The sequence below is a fragment of the Equus caballus genome, chromosome 11 (assembly GCF_041296265.1).
Source record: "Equus caballus isolate H_3958 breed thoroughbred chromosome 11, TB-T2T, whole genome shotgun sequence".
Taxonomy (NCBI): domain Eukaryota; kingdom Metazoa; phylum Chordata; class Mammalia; order Perissodactyla; family Equidae; genus Equus; species Equus caballus.
Window position 1 is genome coordinate 15,418,874 of NC_091694.1, and position 17,167 is coordinate 15,436,040.

General features: G+C 50.5%; 1 protein-coding gene and 1 long non-coding RNA gene across 3 annotated transcripts in view; both read left to right on the forward strand.

The window, feature by feature from the left end:
* Positions 1 to 6,548, forward strand: part of ERN1 (endoplasmic reticulum to nucleus signaling 1) — an 81,917-nt gene extending 75,369 nt beyond the window's left edge. For both annotated transcript variants that reach the window (XM_023652216.2, XM_070226058.1), the window contains exons 20-22: positions 391 to 514; positions 956 to 1,023; positions 1,759 to 6,548. In XM_023652216.2, coding sequence (XP_023507984.2) covers positions 391 to 514; positions 956 to 1,023; positions 1,759 to 1,971 — 405 coding nt within the window. In that variant the 3' untranslated portion in view covers positions 1,972 to 6,548. The remainder of the gene's footprint in view (positions 1 to 390; positions 515 to 955; positions 1,024 to 1,758) is intronic.
* A 4,169-nt stretch (positions 6,549 to 10,717) lies between these two features.
* On the forward strand, positions 10,718 to 13,519 carry LOC102149313 (uncharacterized). Its single transcript, XR_288003.4, has 3 exons — positions 10,718 to 10,946; positions 11,705 to 11,833; positions 12,413 to 13,519. It is a non-coding gene; the product is annotated as an uncharacterized lncRNA (long non-coding RNA).
* The last annotated feature ends 3,648 nt before the right edge of the window (positions 13,520 to 17,167 follow it).

Consider the following 17,167-nt stretch of genomic DNA (forward strand, 5'->3'; position numbering starts at 1 on the left):
ATGAATATAGTTTGCACATATGGTTCTATGTGGAATGTAGTGTGCATGCGTGTGTGTGTGTGTGTGTGTGAAAAATAGGTGAGGTGTTCAGGGTCTGTGGACAGGTGTGTATCTGTGACGCTTCTCTCTGCTGTGGAGACAGTCTTTGTGGGCCTCTCCCCGGTGAGCAACAGACACGCCGCTCACAGGGGAAAAGTTAATGGATTGGGCTGGGCGGTGAGGCAGAGCCCTTCTGGCCAGCTCTGAGGCAGGCTTCAGCCTGGCCCTGAGAGGGCCGTCAGTCTCTACGACTCAGGTAGCAGTGACCACTCTGTTGCCTAGCGTGTCGATCCTCTAGCGCTCGGCTTCCCTGCACGCTCAGCAGCATCCGTTGCCTTGTTTCCCTCGCAGGACGTCAGTGACCGGATAGAAAAGGAATCCCTGGACGGCCCGATAGTGAAGCAGCTGGAGAGAGGTGGGAGAGCTGTGGTGAAGATGGACTGGAAGGAGAACATCACTGTCCCCCTCCAGACGGGTGAGCACGCTGAAGCCCCTGGGAGCAAACGCTGGCAGAAACGTTTCAAAAGCAGCGGCCGTTTCTAAGAAGCAATCGCGGAAATGGAAACTTGAGGCTGTTGGGGTTCCATATACCACTTATGGGGTTGAGGCTTTCTGTGGGTGTGTCCTCTGTGGTTTGGATACAGAATTACCCTGAGGTGTATTTCACTTTCTTCTCTTAGAGTGACAGGTTAGTGATGGGTGTCGTGCTCTCAGTGGTTATTTCTGATCTGGGTACAGTCAGGAGGTGGCATTCAGACTAATGTGGCCCTCACTCTTAGTTGGGGAACATGCTCCCCCAAACCACAAGTGTAGAGTTATGTTGTACTTCAGTCTGATTGCCTAATCCCCAGGAGCCCCAGGAATTGTTTTCTTTTGAAACGTATTTGTTACATTGCATTCCTTGTTTTTTTCCTAGATCTGCGTAAATTCAGAACCTATAAAGGTGGCTCGGTCAGGGATCTCCTCCGAGCCATGAGAAATAAGGTAAGGGTTGTGAATCCTGTATGGGGCCAGGTGGCGGCAGCACAGCCACCCTCCTCAAGTCCCTTCTCTGTGGGTCCTTTCCTCCATACTGGAATTCTGACCTGTCAGAGGCTGGGAGGCCTTAGCCAGACTTGACACATTAGAGGCCGTTTCTTCCTTTAAGTGGGTTTTCTCTTCAGGGACATTGAGGTGAGGAGTTTTGCTCTGGGAAGCCGGCTCTCTGCTGCCAGCACCCATTGTGGTCTTTGCTGACTTGTTCGGTGCCCTCTACCTGCCTGATACAGCCCTGTATGAACTCCCTCTGACAGGGACCCTCTGGCCCCTTCCCGCAGGGGGCCTGGCCTCCAGGGCCTCCGAGCAGGGGCCTGGGGGTGCCCTTGGTCTGTGCTGGTCACTGAGCAGCCCTCAAACAGGGTCCGGGCACAGACAAGGCCTCCAAGCCTGTCAGGACAGACACTTCAGTCCCAGGTGACTTTATTCCACTTGAGGCTGCCAGGAGTCTTGCTAGGCCCTGGGCGCGGGAGCCCACTCTGGCCGTGAAGCTCCTCCCTGCTCCCTTGCTCAGCTCCCAGGCCTCCTCCCAAAGGGAGGCCCTGTAAGCATTTTTCCCTTTTCTTTACAGAGAACCAACTAACATTCTGTCATCCTTGAATAATAGAAGGATCTTTTACCAGCGTTTCACAGGCTTTCTAAGTGCTAACCCTCTGTGTGTGTGTGTGTCCGCCCTGTTTGCAGAAGCACCACTACCGGGAGCTGCCTGTGGAGGTGCGGGAGACGCTGGGCTCCCTGCCCGACGACTTCGTGCGCTACTTCACCTCGCGCTTCCCCCACCTCCTCTCACACACCTACCGGGCCATGGAGCTGTGCCGCCATGAGAGACTCTTCCAGCCCTACTACTTCCACGAGCCCCCGGAGCCCCAGCCCCCAGTGACTCCAGATGCCCTCTGAGCCAGGGCAGCTTCCGTTCTGGTGGCCCCAGCTGTGACTGAGGGCTTGGTCTCTACAAGCCAGAGCCTGGTGCCTCCCGGGTTAGCAGGGAGACCAGGCTCCCAAACCAAGTGCCTTGAGCTGCCCGCTCTGCAGCCAGCAGAGGAGGATGCTGGCTCGAGGAAGTAGGAGAGGTGACCCCTCCTGACCTGCAGGGAGCTGGGAGGATGTTAGCACGAAAGCTTTACAACTAGGAGACGTCTGCAAAGGACGGCCCATCCCAGAGGCAGCGAAAGGAGCACCCTCCGCCTTGTCTTGGATAAAACAGCTTTAGACTTAATGTTTCTTTTTAAACTTCCGGTTCGATGTCAGCCTGTGGGCCTTTAAGGAAGAGAGAAGAGGGAATGCTCAGTTTTGCATACATGCTGGGACCAGGAGCATCTCTCCCGTTGACTAGCTAGGCTGCAAGGCACTAAGCGCAGCCTCTGCCAGGAGTGGGGCTCAGGAGGTCAGGGTGCCAAGGAGGAGGAAGATGTTCAGAGGGTGTTGTCCTTGGGCATCGACGATGCCTCGCTGATCACAGATGCCCCCAGAGTTTCCCAGGTCACTGCAACCAGTGTTTCCTTAGGGGCAGTGAAGAGCCATGAGCCGGGGGCGCAGTGTTGGGACAGGTCAGCATGCCACCTGAAGGTGAGGCCAGGTCTGCAGCGAAAACCTGAACGAAGAACGTCTGAAGACGAAGAGGACACTGTTCTGAGGCAGCTGCCACCCAGTGCCCCAGTGGCCTGAATGGTGGCCTTTGGTGGATTTGTTCCCTGGGCCACTTGGGGATTTCTATGAGCGTTTGGGGACAAGAGGTGATAAGTTCCCTGGCCATCAGGAAGAGCCGCTGAGACCCAGACAGGGACACGCCTTCAGGACTGGAGGGGAGCGGGCTGAATGGGACACGCGGCCACCTGGGAGAGCCCTGGGCCAGTGGGTAGGTGATAAGGCTCCTCTGTCCCTGGGGCCAGCAAGATGGGCCAGGGCTTGGAAGCCGAGGCCAGGGTCACTACATGCTTCGTAGGCAGGCTTTTTTGTTTTTCTTGGCAGGTTTTAATGACTTTATATTTTGATCATTCTGTAGAATGCTACATTAGCGTAAGTCAGCTAAACTTGAAGCTTACTGATGAAGAAGAAATGCAAGACAATAATACATCTTCTATTTTTTGTGGTACCAAAAGTCCCCATCCCCCCGAGAAAGAATGTTCATGTTTAGAACATTCTCTAATGCTGAAGAGTAAAACGTTACAGTAACACTATCTACATGTATTAAACAATTTCAAGGTAATATTCTCTTAAATTATGGCAATAGCAGGTCATTTTTCCCCCTAAAACTAACATAATTTTTAACTTTAGTTCCAGTAAAAAATTCTTGTCGTTTCTGCACCGAGAGCCTTAGGGGTTATGCAGTCAGGGTGCCCAGAAGGAAGCACCTTCTCTGCGCTCTCCCCAGCCGGGTGAGCGGTCACTGCGCCTCAGTCCCGGGGAACTCGGAGACTCCACTCAGCAGTTGTGTCGTTGTTGGCTTTTACGAATGGTCAGAGAAATCACTGTTTCTTCTTCTCGTGAGATGTTTTCTGCTGGGGTGTGTGTATGGGGCTGCTCCTCAAACGCTGTCGTTCTGCCTGTGTGCAATCCAGCTGCCTTCCTCTCATAATGCCTAAGTAACTTTTATTTTCTTAAATGAATGGCCTGTGTCTTTAAACCCCAGTTGCCTCATTTAGACCTAGGAATCCTGGTGCCCTTGGTCGGCATCGTGGTGTCTTTTCCCATGCTCTCCGTTTTTTAGGAACTCGGCCCCAGTGTTCCTGTCCCCACTCTGATGCGCCGTGCCTGTGTCCCCTCACGCGCCTTCTCCTCCAGCTCCGCGGGCTGCTTGGCCGCACAGCCTGCATGGGGAGCCCGAGAGAGGTGGAGAAGATGGCACGAGTGGTTTAATGGGACTGTCAGCTTTCCGTGCGGCCAGGGGGACTGCTGCCTCACCTGGTTCTCGTGCTGAATGTTCTCTTTAGGGGAGGAGCCAGGTCATTTCTAGCTTCCCAGTATTTGTGACATCTCTGTTTTGGCCCAACTTGCTTCTGGGCCAACTTTTTAAAAACACGCTTTCAGCTTATCCTATTTGTTTCTAACTACCCAACTTTCTCAAACTCATCTATTCGACATATTTTTATCCAAGCAGTTACCATAGGAGCCAGGCAGGATACCGAGTGCCAGGGTCACAGAAGTGAACAAGATAGCAAACATCTGCTTTCATCAGAGCTTACGGGGAGAGCGACAACAGGACGTAAGTGTCAGTGCCACAAAGAAAATCCAGGGGATGGGGCAAGGTGTGCATTTGGGGTTTGCGCCTCTTCTGTCTTAAAGCTGCCCGTGTCCCAGCACCCCTCAGGTCTGGTCAACTTGCCTTCTGTCCGTCTTCCCTCTGTCACCTTTAGGAACCCAGTCACTAGTCCGTCCTTCACTGGTTTGAAGAGGTCACACGTGGGCACTTGTCATGAAAACACTTTGGGCGTCATCTGGTTTATCTATCCTGTTCTCGTCTCTCAAATTCTGGTTTCCTGTTGTGCTCGGCACCGTGGGAAGGTGTCTTTCTTTAGAACAGGGTTCTGCAGTCTTGTGCATCCTCTGGCAGCTGAGCAGTTTGATTTTTAGTACAATTCCTGGAAGGCTGTTTAACTTTTTAAACGTACGCTATCTTCGTTTTTAAGACAGAATTTAGTCGCATCTATTAGGATTCCCAAGGATGCTACAATCTATTTAAATCTTGTATTGAATCTGTCTTTGGCATGCCTTTCCAGAATTTCTCTTGCTGCTTCTTGAGTCTTTATAACTTCAGTTTGTCAAGAGCTCCGCACATCACTGGGCACCAGAGCATTTGCACTTGGGGAACCATTGGTGTTACTTGCTAAGTCAGTAACCATCTAGTGGCTGACGTATAAAATCCTGGGTGCAAAGATGTGATTCCCACCCTCCGCCCCCAGCCCGTGTAGTAGTCGTTGTAGGGTCTTTCCAGGGAGATATCACTCTGACCTCCTACACGTTATATTGAAGGACCCGCAGGTTGGTGGGTTCAGCACAGTATTTTCTTCCCACCGACTCTAGAAAGAAGGCTCTGAGCAGAGTTAAGCCTGGGCCTTTTGGTAAGGTTTTGTGTGAATGCGCTTCATTTATCGTTGCATCCTTCTCGCTGCGCCAGGAGAGATGAATTACTTGCTGATCTGGCCTCTCTCGCAGGTGTGGGGCCCTTTGGGTTGTAGGGCTTTCTCTCAGCTGCTGTCCTCTCAGAAGCTGTGCTCTGGCCGGGTGTGGCTTTCCCACCGCAGTTCCCCTTCTCCATCTCTGTTCATTGGGTTCTCAGCCTTGAGGTCCTCGCGGGAGGTGGGCTGGTTCTGCTTCCTGCAGCCTCCTCTGCCGGAGGGGCTGGGAGAGAAAGCACAGCACGTCTGTGAAGAGCCTCTTTCAATTCTTTTTAGCTTCCTCTCTACCCATTTAGTTTCTGAAATCTCTTTTCCTCGTATTTCCCAGTTTTTTCACCTTGGCCGTTCCTTCCCCATCCTGGAATAGTCATTTTAGTTGAATGTGGCCTGGCATCAGCATTTCCTGAAGAAGGTCATCAGGTGTCCTATACAGATGAGCAAAAATTCCACCTTCCAGGGTTGGACCATTATCTTTTAAGCCGAAGTGTCTAATCTTCCCGTACTTTGTTTTCTTTATGAAACAGTGATTTCCCATGAGAAACTCTGGTTCTAAATTTTTATACTGGCACTTAAGTCCTTTCCGTATTCTTTGGAAAACCACAAGGAATCTGCAATGAGCCTCCCACTGGAACAGCCTTAAGCAACACTTCCAGCCAAAGTCCCCACCCATCGCCTTCCCCTGTGTCTGTGTGTGTTTGGCGGGTACAGTATTCCTTTGCAGTCTCCCAGAAGCTGTGACGGGGGAGTCCCCACTTACCTAGAAAGCATTACTGGTCAACTATGTGGCATTCTCAGATGCAAACCTTATCTAGTGTTCTTTTTGCAATGACCTATTTATTTAACCTATTTATATTTATTTAATTTTTACTCTGAAGTGTCTCCAGTTACAATCGCACTTGCTTAAGGCACATCAGACTTGTTTTGGACAACACCCCTGACCATTTTAAAACTGGAAAAGGAAAAGTTATACTGTATCCTTCCACGGGATGGATGCCTTATAGTAGTTTTGTCATTAAAGGGTAATTAATTTGGTCGGGGTAAAAATGTTAATTTTTAAGTGATCTTATAAAAAATTCTGTGCCATTGTGTCTTCTCTGTGGACGGTTAATTGTTTAATGGATACGTGTTAATTGTGTGATACAATCCTCTTTATGGAACCTAAAATCTTCTTTTTAGCTTTATATTTTATAAACTGCCAGATTGTACAGTTTTTATGTGTATTTTTAAAGCTTGATGATGTAAGGGTAATTAAGTTAAACGGCCTATTTTTGTACCTCCTGTACAGTTTTATAATTCTGCTGATTGATGATGGCGTCTTATGTTGAGCCAACCACAAATAAAGTAGTTTTAGATTTGGAAGCCAGCTTCATCTTCTTAAAGACTTCACCACTCTCAGACCAGGGGTCGTTCTCACCTGTCTTCCGGGGTAGGGGTCTGGATGGTGAGGGTAAGCAGGTGGCTCAGCGGGTGGGAGGACGGGCGGGGGGTGCAGTTGCCTGTTGTGTCCACAGCAGGGTCCAGGGGTCTGGAACGTCTTCCACAGGTGGCTGTGGGAAAAGATTCTTTGAAACACTGCAAGAAGTCCCCCAAAGTGTTGATTAGGGCTCAATTCCAGGAAGGTGGCCAGGTTGGGACAGACATACCTCATGGTGAGAATTAGGTTCCAGCAGAGTTTGGGGCACGTGTACAGTGAATAGGATACTGGACCAAGACATATACACGGGGAGAAAAACCATAAGGTAACTCAACCAACACAGCAATGGGAAAGCCATGACCTGAGCGTGTCAGAAGCACATACTATGTCCACTCACACACCAAGGAGTGCAGCCAGCGCCAGCCAATGGGATTTTAGGATCCTGCCAACGTTCTGTCTCCTTCCCCTGCCGCATCCTCTGGTGAAATCAGAGGAGGCTTCACTTTCTCTTGCGCCACCAGGCAGGCGCCACTCACGAAGCACCAAGACCGGCTGCTTCTGCTCCGCCTACTGCCATCCCATCCCCCGGCCTCATTGGATACCAGGACTGTCCCTGCAAACCATGGGCACACCCTCCCTCTGAAGCACTGGGTCTTGGAGGCAGCCAAATCCAAGGGAGCACGAGGGACTTCAGTACGCTCTGGCACCTGCTTACTGCCTCCAGTCACTTGACGTGGCAGCAGAGACAGCTCTTGGATTCCCTGCAGAGCTCTGTGCCAGGGCTGGGGCCACATCTTGAATTGGCCCAGACCAGGGAGGGAGGCAGCTGGCAGCATCCTTAGCTCCTCTGAGAACAGAGAGAGGTGCAGGTCCTCAGGAGGGACGCCAGCAGGTGGTTGAGATGCTGGCACAGCCAGGGCTGTGGTTTGGAGCACTGAGGCAGGGTTTGTCGCTTTGCACACTGAGTCAGTGTTGGGCTGCAAAGAGGGTGCTTTTTTCTGAGTGTTTGATATATTTCCTTAAATAAATGTTCATGTATACACAACTGTATTCCATCAGTGAGTGTACCTATTTGCACTGTCTGTTTTTGTCCCATTTGTTCTAGATGCGTGCCTTAGCTGCCACAGATAACAGCCAGCGTAACAGTTAGCCCCGCCTGTCTTTCCTTCCCACTGGGCCAGGCACTGTGCTGCGGTATCCTGTGTCTTGATCACACGTTGGCCTCATTCCTCTCTCCCTGCAGACCAGTATTTCCTTCAAGATCGAAAACATTTAACATCCTTCACTTCAGCGCGAGACTGACCAGACCCTTTGCCAAGGTCAAAAATAAGATCATGAGCCCATGTCTGGTCCAGTCAACTGTGGGCAGAGGAGCAGGGCTGACATGAACATGGCAGCCCCTGGGAAACCATATTGAAAGATGGCAGGGGTCGGAGGGGGCAGTCCAGAAACAAGAGGGGCGGGGCTGACAAGACAACAATTGAATGAACTTGGCCTCTGAGGGTTGGCGGTGAGCCCAGCAAGTGTCCTTCCCTCCCTCTCCCTGTGCTTCTCCGAGTCCAACTTCCCCTTCCCAGCCCAGCTCAGTGATTTGGATGAAGCCACAGAAGAGTGCTCATCAGGTTTGCCTGCAGGCAACCCAAAGCTGGAAAGAGTGACTAATCACCAACGTGATTCATGACCCAATCAAGATTCCAGAAGATACTGAGAAACTGAAAAGCTGAGCCTAAACTCAAAGGATGATGGGAAGTCCTGCCTTGACATTAATGATGGGGTTGGAAGGGGAGGGCAGGGTCCTGAAGGGCTTTTAAAGAGACGAGAGGACAGGGGCTGGCCCGGTGGCACAGCGGTTAAGTGTGCATGTTCTGCTTCAGCGGCACAGGGTGCGCCAGTTCAGATCCCGGGAGCGGACATGGCACCGCTTGGCAAGCCATGCTGAGGTGGCATCCCACATATAAAGTAGGGGAAGATGGGCATGGCTGTGAGCTCAGGGCCAGTCTTCCTCAGCAAAAAGAGGAAGATTGGCAGCAGATGTTAGCTCAGGGCTAATCTTCCTCAAAAAGAAAAAAAAAGAGATGAGAGGAGTTTGGCCTAGAGAGAGTGGGAGCAGTTGGGTCCTCAGACATCTGTCATGTGATGAGGAACTGGCTTTGCTGTCTTGCTCCAGGGGGTTTAAGCTGGTATTGAGGGAGCAGGGTCCAGGACAGCACATCCCAGGTCCAGAGGGAAGGGCTGCCTGACAGCTTGAGCTGCCCAGTAGCGCCAAAGGAGGCTTTGCGAGGAAGTATCTGTAGGTCTCTGGAGGAATCCAACAGAGGGGAGGGGCCTCATCCTGAACAGACTAGAAAGAAATTCTTCCTTGGGTCGGAGGTTGGACTCGTGTCCCTTCCAAATAAGCATTTATGATCAAGGCCCATGATAAGTTCCCCGTGATAAGTTCCTGGAAAAGGGCGGCCTGAGCAGGAGGTGGGGGGGGGGGGTGGGTGTGTCACAGGAATTGGGAGCTAGGCACCCTGAAGAGCTCTTCCAGGCCGGGTGGGGGTGGGGTGTCAGTTCTGCAGGATCTGCCAGAGGACGTCTCATGTTCCAGACACACAGGCACTGAGAGGTGGCGATACAAGGTGGGAAAACCAAGGGCCACGGTTGACTCATTTAGGACAATTTCCCAAAATTTGCACCTCAGAATACTAGCTCCAAGGGATATTAAACTCAGAAAAAAGGGCTAAAAGACCAAATAAATTTAGGAAATGCTGGATTAAATAAAGGTTTCATATTTACAGCAATACCATTCAGAGGCCTTTCATATGCTAACATGATGTTCTCCAAGAGGGGACGTACACTGATCCAATCATTGCCTTTAATTTAAGAAAAAAGGAAGGAAGGCTGTTTGGAGGGGCAGAGATAATGCTATGTTTTCATCAAATCCTATTTCTGTCTTTCCGGATACCGAGAAGACAACATTGCCAGCCTCCCTTGAAGTTAGCTTGGGGCATGTGACTAATTCTGGCCAACTGGCTGGGAACAGAAGTAACATGTGGCACATCCAAGCCAAAGCATTTAAGAGCTGGGACCCAACCCTCTAGTTCTCTCTTCCTCTGATGTGATCGTGGAGGTCACATACTGAGGTGGCACAGAAAGGCAGCAACCTGAATCACAGAGTCCCCTTCAGGAAGGCAGCTGCCCTAAAAAGTCACCTGACTCAGAACAGACCTATCAGTAAAAACTCAGCACTTGTGTCAGGCCGGTGAAATGTCTGGGTTAATTACTGCAGCCTAGCTGAGCCCATCCTGACCACGCGTCAGCTAAAAAATGTCACGGGAAAGGCAGTACGCTAGCCCAGAAGGGAGAAGGTCAGCGCCCAACCGCTTGTGCCTTTAGTCAGCTAAAAGGGGTGTGTCTCAGACAGTCCAAGGGGCAAAGATGAGGGAGTCTCTACCTGCAGCTCTGTCACCCCCCCAACACAGTTAATACCCTGTTTGGCAATGACGGTTACCTGGACCATAACTGAGCCCTGCTCGGGGTGACACCTGACGAGATGTGGGCTGACTCCAACAAGGCAGGTGGGAGGGGGCAATAGCGCATCCCCCCACTGCCTTCCTGTGGCACCAGAGGGTCTGCTGGGTTTGTGGTGGTCTTCTCCTGGGTCTTGGGATGTCCAGGTTAGCCAGGGCAGACAGGCAGAGGGCAAAGGTGGAAAGGAGATCCTCTCTCCTCAGAACAATTTTGGCGTGGTGGGGGCCAGCGGGGGACAGTAAGGGGCAGAAGGTCGACAGATGGGTAATTTATACCAGGCCCCATGAAGTGTGGAGCTGAGGGTCTGGCCTCCATTCTGGCATCTTCTGCTGCAGAGGGAAGAAACTGAGGGATAAAGGACAATGACGGAAAGAAAGAAAATAATAAAACCACGGCTACTGCTTAACAAAGCTGCTCTTCCCCTTAAAACATGGGGGCCATATTTTGCCACTAGTGGCTGGGTGGCTGTCTCAGGGGTGAGAGAGTGAGCAGAGAATGGAGAACATGTTGATTGAAAAGGAAGCCCTCTTAGATAAGATTTGCTGTATCCAAGATAACAAAGCCCAGTGCTGTTGTTTGTATTTCTTAACGTTTTTAGGTCAGTGTTTTGCAAACTTCAGTTGTATCATAAACATGGTCTGGGGAACATACACAGACCCAGGCCACGTCCTGCTGCAACAAGCCTGGGCCTCTGCATTCTTCCAAGCAAAGATCCACAGGACCAACTTCCAGATGATTCTGACACACCCCCAAGTGTGGGAACCGTTGATCTAGGCCATCCTGCCGATTATGGAAAGGAAGCTCAGAAGATCATCACTGCTGATGCTTTGGTATGCCTTTTACCTTTTAAAAATAATTCTGCGTCAGTTTTTAAATCCAAATTTGGATGATACTGTATATATTTTTTTAAAATCCTGGTTTCCACAAGCCAGTCCCTGGGACTGAGAAAGAACTGGTCATCCATCCAATTCCGTGGTGGGAGGTTCTCTTACTGCAGCAGCGTCAGAGCGAGAGCTTGTCTCGTTTCCTTAGCCACTGGCTCCCTGAGGGAATGTGGCCAAGCCCTCAGTCAGGGGGCCCGGCACCCACTCCCACCCTGTGGCCAGTCAGTAGAGGGGTCCCGTGGAAACACAGGGATGACCCCTCGCGCTTGTCCGTGATGGCATGTCTAGGTGCGGGTCTGTTTCATCATTGCACTTTAACCCAAAGGCTTGTGTCCTTCTGCTATGAAAAGTTTGTGTAATTTTAAGATAATTATCTCCCCTCCATTTCCTCTGTTTTTATTTTCTGGAACTCTGGGTTTGATCCTCTGTGTCATTTATCTTGTATTTTTGATATTCCTTTCATTGATTTTTGTTCCTTCTGGAAAACTTCCTGGCTTTATTTTCCAAACTTTCTATGACACTTTTCTTAGTTTCCTCAATCACTTTTAATTTCCAAGGGCTCTTGATCCCTTTCTTAAGGAGAAATGAGTATTTGAGGATACTAATTAGAGCTGGGTTTTTTTTAACCTTTTCTTCAATTCCCTGTATTATCTCTGCTATATCCTTTGGGGTCATTTTTATTTATTTTGATCTCCCTTTTCCAGGTTGCAGATTTTCTTAAATGTCTGGTGATCACTGATGGGTTATACATACTTAAAAATGAGGCCACAAAAAGCTGACTGAGAGCCCCTGTTGGTGGGTAGAGCTCGTCATCCTGGGAGCCCTGTTTTTAGGTAATCATATGGGAACCCTTAAAAGCCACAGTGAGAAGTCTTTGCCCTGGGTTCTTAAATGTCTAGAGAAGAATCTTCTGATCGTTGGCCTGGGGATGGACTGCTACTGTCTGTCCTTCCACATCAGGGGTAGGTAAGGCTCAAATGTTCTATGAACCAACTTCTAGTTAATTTCAGTTCCCACATGTCACTCTCAACCTCCACCATCCTTCCCGGTCTCCAAGTTGAAATCTTACTCTAGTTCTACTGGCAGATCTGCCCTCCTCAGCCCACCGCATTCATGCGTAACTATAGGCGGAGGCAACTGCCCTTTGCTTAGGGCTGCAGCCTGCTGAGGAAACCTAGCCTGTCGGGGGCGGGGGTACTGAGTGGGCATAGCAGGTGCAAAGAGGGGACACTGAGGGAGTTGATGGGAAAGTGGTTGACTTTGGGGTCCAGACTGATGGAGGGAGACAGGGAAGTGGTCAGAGGAGATTCTGGAGGTGGAGCAGCATTGCATGGCCGTAAAGTAAGATCTGGCTGCAGGGGTGGGTGGTGGAATGGAGGTAAAGACTCTTTTTTTTTTTTTTTTTTTTTTAGGAAGATTAGCCCTGAGCTAACATCCGTGCCCATCTTCCTCAACTTTATATATGGGATGCTTACCACAGCATGGCTTGCCAAGCGGTGCCATGTCCGCACCTGGGATCCGAACCGGCGAACCCCGGGCCACTGAGAAGTGGAACGTATGAACTTAATTGCTGTGCCACCGGGCCGGCCCCGGGAGATAAAGACTTATAGTTGAGGAAGTGTGTGGACGTTGAGGCTCAGGTGTAGCTGGGCCTTCTGGTAGACACTGGGGTTGCCCAGGATGACAGCAAGAATCAAGGGTGGGGGAGGGAGGGGGAGACAGGAAGACAGAGGCAAAGTCCTCCATGAATCCCAGGTAGTGGAATGGCCTCGAGATGGGGAGCTGGCATGGACCTCAGGGAGGAGCAGCATGGGAGGGTGGCGTGCTTCCAGAATGCTGAGGCCACGAGGAGCCAGCAATACCCAATGCCTGCCCAGCCCAGAGATATGGGAAGTTCCCATGCAAGAGGAATGGGGGGAAAGGTCATGCTCAGAGCAGGACAAGGCCCCCGTCAGGGAAAGGAAGGAAGTGGGTGGTGTGTGTGTGTGTGAAGAGGTGGGGGATGTGGGCAAGTTTCTCTCCGGTAAAACAAGTTTCCGAGGGCAAATGGGAGACTTTGAGCCACGGGAGGCATTAACTGGAACATGGATGAAAGCTCAGGAGCTGGTGGGACCCGAGCAGCTTGCACTTTAGACTGAGGAGGCCCAGGACTCTACACGTGGGTGGATTAACTTGTTTTCAGATTCTGATTGGGACATTATGGGAAGTTGCTCAGAAGCCAGAAGTGACATGGGGCCCCAAGAGTTTGCTGGGACCTTGACTTTGTCAGTTGCTGAGGTCGTTTATACACCAACAGAGAAATTGAGGCAGTTCTGTTGTTGCAACAGAACTTGCCTCTGGCTGTGTGGCCTCATTTGGGCTGGAGAGCCTGTGCAGAAGTGGGGGGGGGAGGGGAGGCCAGATGCACACCCCCATCACTGCCACTGGGCCTGGACCCCACAGCTGTCGCCTCTAACCCTGGACACATGCTCTAAGGGTTGTGTTTGCAAAAAGAATTAGAACCGTTTAAAAAACATAAACACCTAGTAGCATCTAATTGATTTTTAAAAACTAATCTTTAACTATACTCAAATATTTCTTAACCTAACATTCAGGCCCCAAAAGAGAACAGCCTCACAGGAAAAAATTTTTAAAAACCTTGTTTCTCTCTTGGATTTTGACCTTGCTCTAATAAGCCAGGGAGCTGCCTTTGGCATCTTACCTAAGGAAACAGCTCGACTTCCCATCTGAGTTCCTAGTAAGGCATCTCAGTTTATTCTCCCCCTTGCAGTAAAGCCTACAGGAGGTAAAGGGCAGCTGGGTACCCGGACGCCCGTGTTTTCCAGAAGGAAGGCTCTCTCCCTCCTTTGAAACCCTGTCAGGCTCTCCCTCCCTCAGCTCTTTGGCCGTGGGGTGTTTATGGATGGAGTTGCTGCGTCTACAGAGATCACCCTCCTTAAAAACAGTCTCTCAGGATCCCAGCTGGTTCCGAACCTACTTGTGATCATAGAGGAACGGGCGGCAGGACGTTCCCTCACCTTGGCTGCCAACTGGCGCCCGCGTGCAGCCTCTGTTCCCCGGGCCCCCACTGTCCTGTGTCCACCCAGGTCACCAGGCTGTCCTCCTCCCCACTCTGCAGGGTCGCTCTGTATGAGATGAGGCTGGGGTCCAAAAAGAAGGCCAAGGAGGCTGGTTATATAAACATCTCAAGTCCTTCATGAGCCAGGCGTTTTCTAAGCAATGCATATTCACAAACTTTTCCCGCTTCAGGATTAACTTATAATATTCATAGGCCCCTCCCTATATGGGGGTGATCTTGGAGTCTGACATTCTGTGGCTCCATGCAATAGTCAAGCCATGTACTAGGGTGTCCTTGAGCACGGCCTACAAGGACACAGCTGCACGTTGGGGCACCAGTTGTAACAACCACCATAAATTTGGTTGAGTGCTTACCGTGTACCAGGTTCTGGGTCAATGTTTTACAAATCATCACATTTATTCCTCCTAGAAGCCCTTCGAGGGGAACTCTGAGGCGGGTGAAAGGGCTTTGGGGCTTAGATGTGGGATCCCAACTGCCTGGATTTGAATCTCAGCCCGGTCTCCTGCTGCTGCGTGCCTGCTCAACTCAACACAACTCCACACACATGCATAGTCAGCACGACAGAAATGTTGGCTATTAGTATTACCCCACTTTAGAGATGAGCAAACTGAAGCTCAGAGAAGTTAAGCAACTTGCCCAAGGTCACACAGCCGGCAAGGAGCTGAGCAGAGATTCAAACACAGGTCCATGTAACTCTCTCCACTCTGCCGGACTGACCCCACAGTCTCCATCATTCAGTCTGTAGGCCAGTGAGCCTACAGCCTGCCTGTGAAGCGCTAGCCTTCCAGGGCCTGGTCAGCATTTCTACTCCAAACCTCTGGCTTCTACATGTAGTTAAGATGGCCTTGGCTTTGTTTAAATTGAGAACACTTTCTCACTCTTGCTAAAACAGTGTGGTCCCAGCCCCAGAAGCATCACCATCATGTGGGAACCTGTTAGAAATGCAGATTCCCAGGCCTCATCCCAGACCTGCTGAATCAGAAACTCTGGGGGCAGGACCCGCCGGTGATGCTGGTGTGTGCTAAAGTTTGAGAACATTTGCTGTAAAACACATGTCTCATAAAACCAAGCTGCTGTGGGAGTCCAGTAAACTTTCATTGAACGTGCTCTTGTTGGTTCAAAGAGGAAGGCACCAGAAACTTAGCAGAGAAGGGAAAGCAAGAAACAGATGTGGAAAGTGATCTGCCCAGAAGCCACAAAATGGGGGGAGGAGAAAAAATCGGTTGGAGAGGAGGGGGGGTTGGCCCAAAGGATGCATCAGAACTGTCTGTGTAGCTTTTAGAGCAGGCACATGGGGTTATAACTGGACAGTTCTGGGGCGGGCCCCGCATCTGTATTTCTAAAAGCGGCATAGCCAGTTCTGCGCTCAAGAATGGGAGCCCACCCTATCAGAGACAACTCTTGGGGCTTCACAGCCAGGCTGCGATCAGGCTGTGTCATCCAGGTTCACAATATGAGAGACGACACCCTCCCCTTCTGAAGAGGGACCCCCTTAGCTTTTCCCTCCCTCACATGAGCCCTCTGGGCTCCCTGCCCACGGCTGACCCCTGCCATCCCAAACGCACCAGACTGGACCTCGCCTCCATGCCTCTGACCCCGGTTACTGCCCGAGTTCTCACCCATCTTTGGCTTTTCCACCCTGTGTGCTGGCTTTCAGCATTGTGCACATTGAAATCACCTGGAGAGATGAAAAAAACACAACAGATACAGATATATACATACATACATATAGGTATGTATATACACACACGATATGCAACTATTGCAATATGCAATACTTGAGACATACTAAAAGTAGTTTATCTGAAATTCAAATTTAACTGGGTGCCCTGTATTTTAGGAGAGTCCGAAATAGTGCTGGTGACGGGGTCTAGACGCCCCCTGTCTAGGGGACTGGTCAGCGAGATCCACTGTAATTCCGCAGCTTGAGCCTGCTTCCTGAACCCCTTGTCTCATTGGACACCTCTCCAGAAGCAGGCTTGGGTCCGCAAGGACACACCCAGACAGCAGAGAGGTCTCGCTGGCCCAGCTCTCTCCATAAAGCCCCAGGTTGTTACACGCCTGGCTCTGATTTGTGATTATGGGCCCTGATGTCAAGGGAGCCGAATGGGCCCCGGAGGGGCTCCTGCCACGTGGCCTCGCGCATCCTCAGTCTCTTTCCATGCCTTCCCCTCCCTACTCCTCTCGTCTGTGGAGTGCCCAAATGCAGCAAGATGCTGTATCTGACAAAATAGAGGAAGTCTGAATTAGGAAGGAACAGTGGTCAGGGACAGCAATCTATGGGGAACTGTTTACACCCTTGTATTTGTGTTTTCCTCAGTGCTATAGGCAATTTTAGTTCCATCAACTAAGAATCAGAATAGCAATGATCAAAATGCTGCATGACTTCCTAGAGCTTGGGCCAAAATACGTGCAGAGGTATCCTCAAACATCGATGCCTTTCGCTCACCCTCTCATCATGAAGACCCAGCACCAAAGTAAGCCCCTGGTACCAAGGCGAGTCCAAGCAATGTGCAATTTTATTCTGGAACATTCCTTTGTTGACTGATGAGTTTCTCTGTCTTGATTCATGGTCTCTTACCCTGGACTCTGGTTGCATGGGGCAAAAACCAGCTGAAACTGACTTAAGTAAAAAAAGCAAAAGGGTTGGCTAGTGGAAATTGACCTGCAGGAATGGGCCTCAGGAATGGCTGGAACCAGGGACTGGAACACCATCAGAGCATGTTCACCTCTTCTCTGTGCATTTTGACCTTCTCACTTCCTACAGACCCAGCTCCCCTGTGAATGGGGGGCATGGCTTCAGGCAGCGTCTGTCCTCTGACCTCTGCAACAGGCAGGAAAAGGCTCTCTTTCCCCAAATCATTAAGAAAAAACAAAACTCAAGGAAAGACCTGAAGGAGTGGTACCAAGATGCCAACCTTGAAGCAATCATTTATCCAGGAAGGTGAGGTTGAGTAGGACAGAAGTTCCCCAGAAAACCTGTCTACAGTAGGGAAAGGAGGGGTTCCCCTCGAAAAAAGACAAATCTACATACATCTCCTGGGGAAATTGTGAAGGAGACATGTGCCCCAATCTGCATCTATGACAG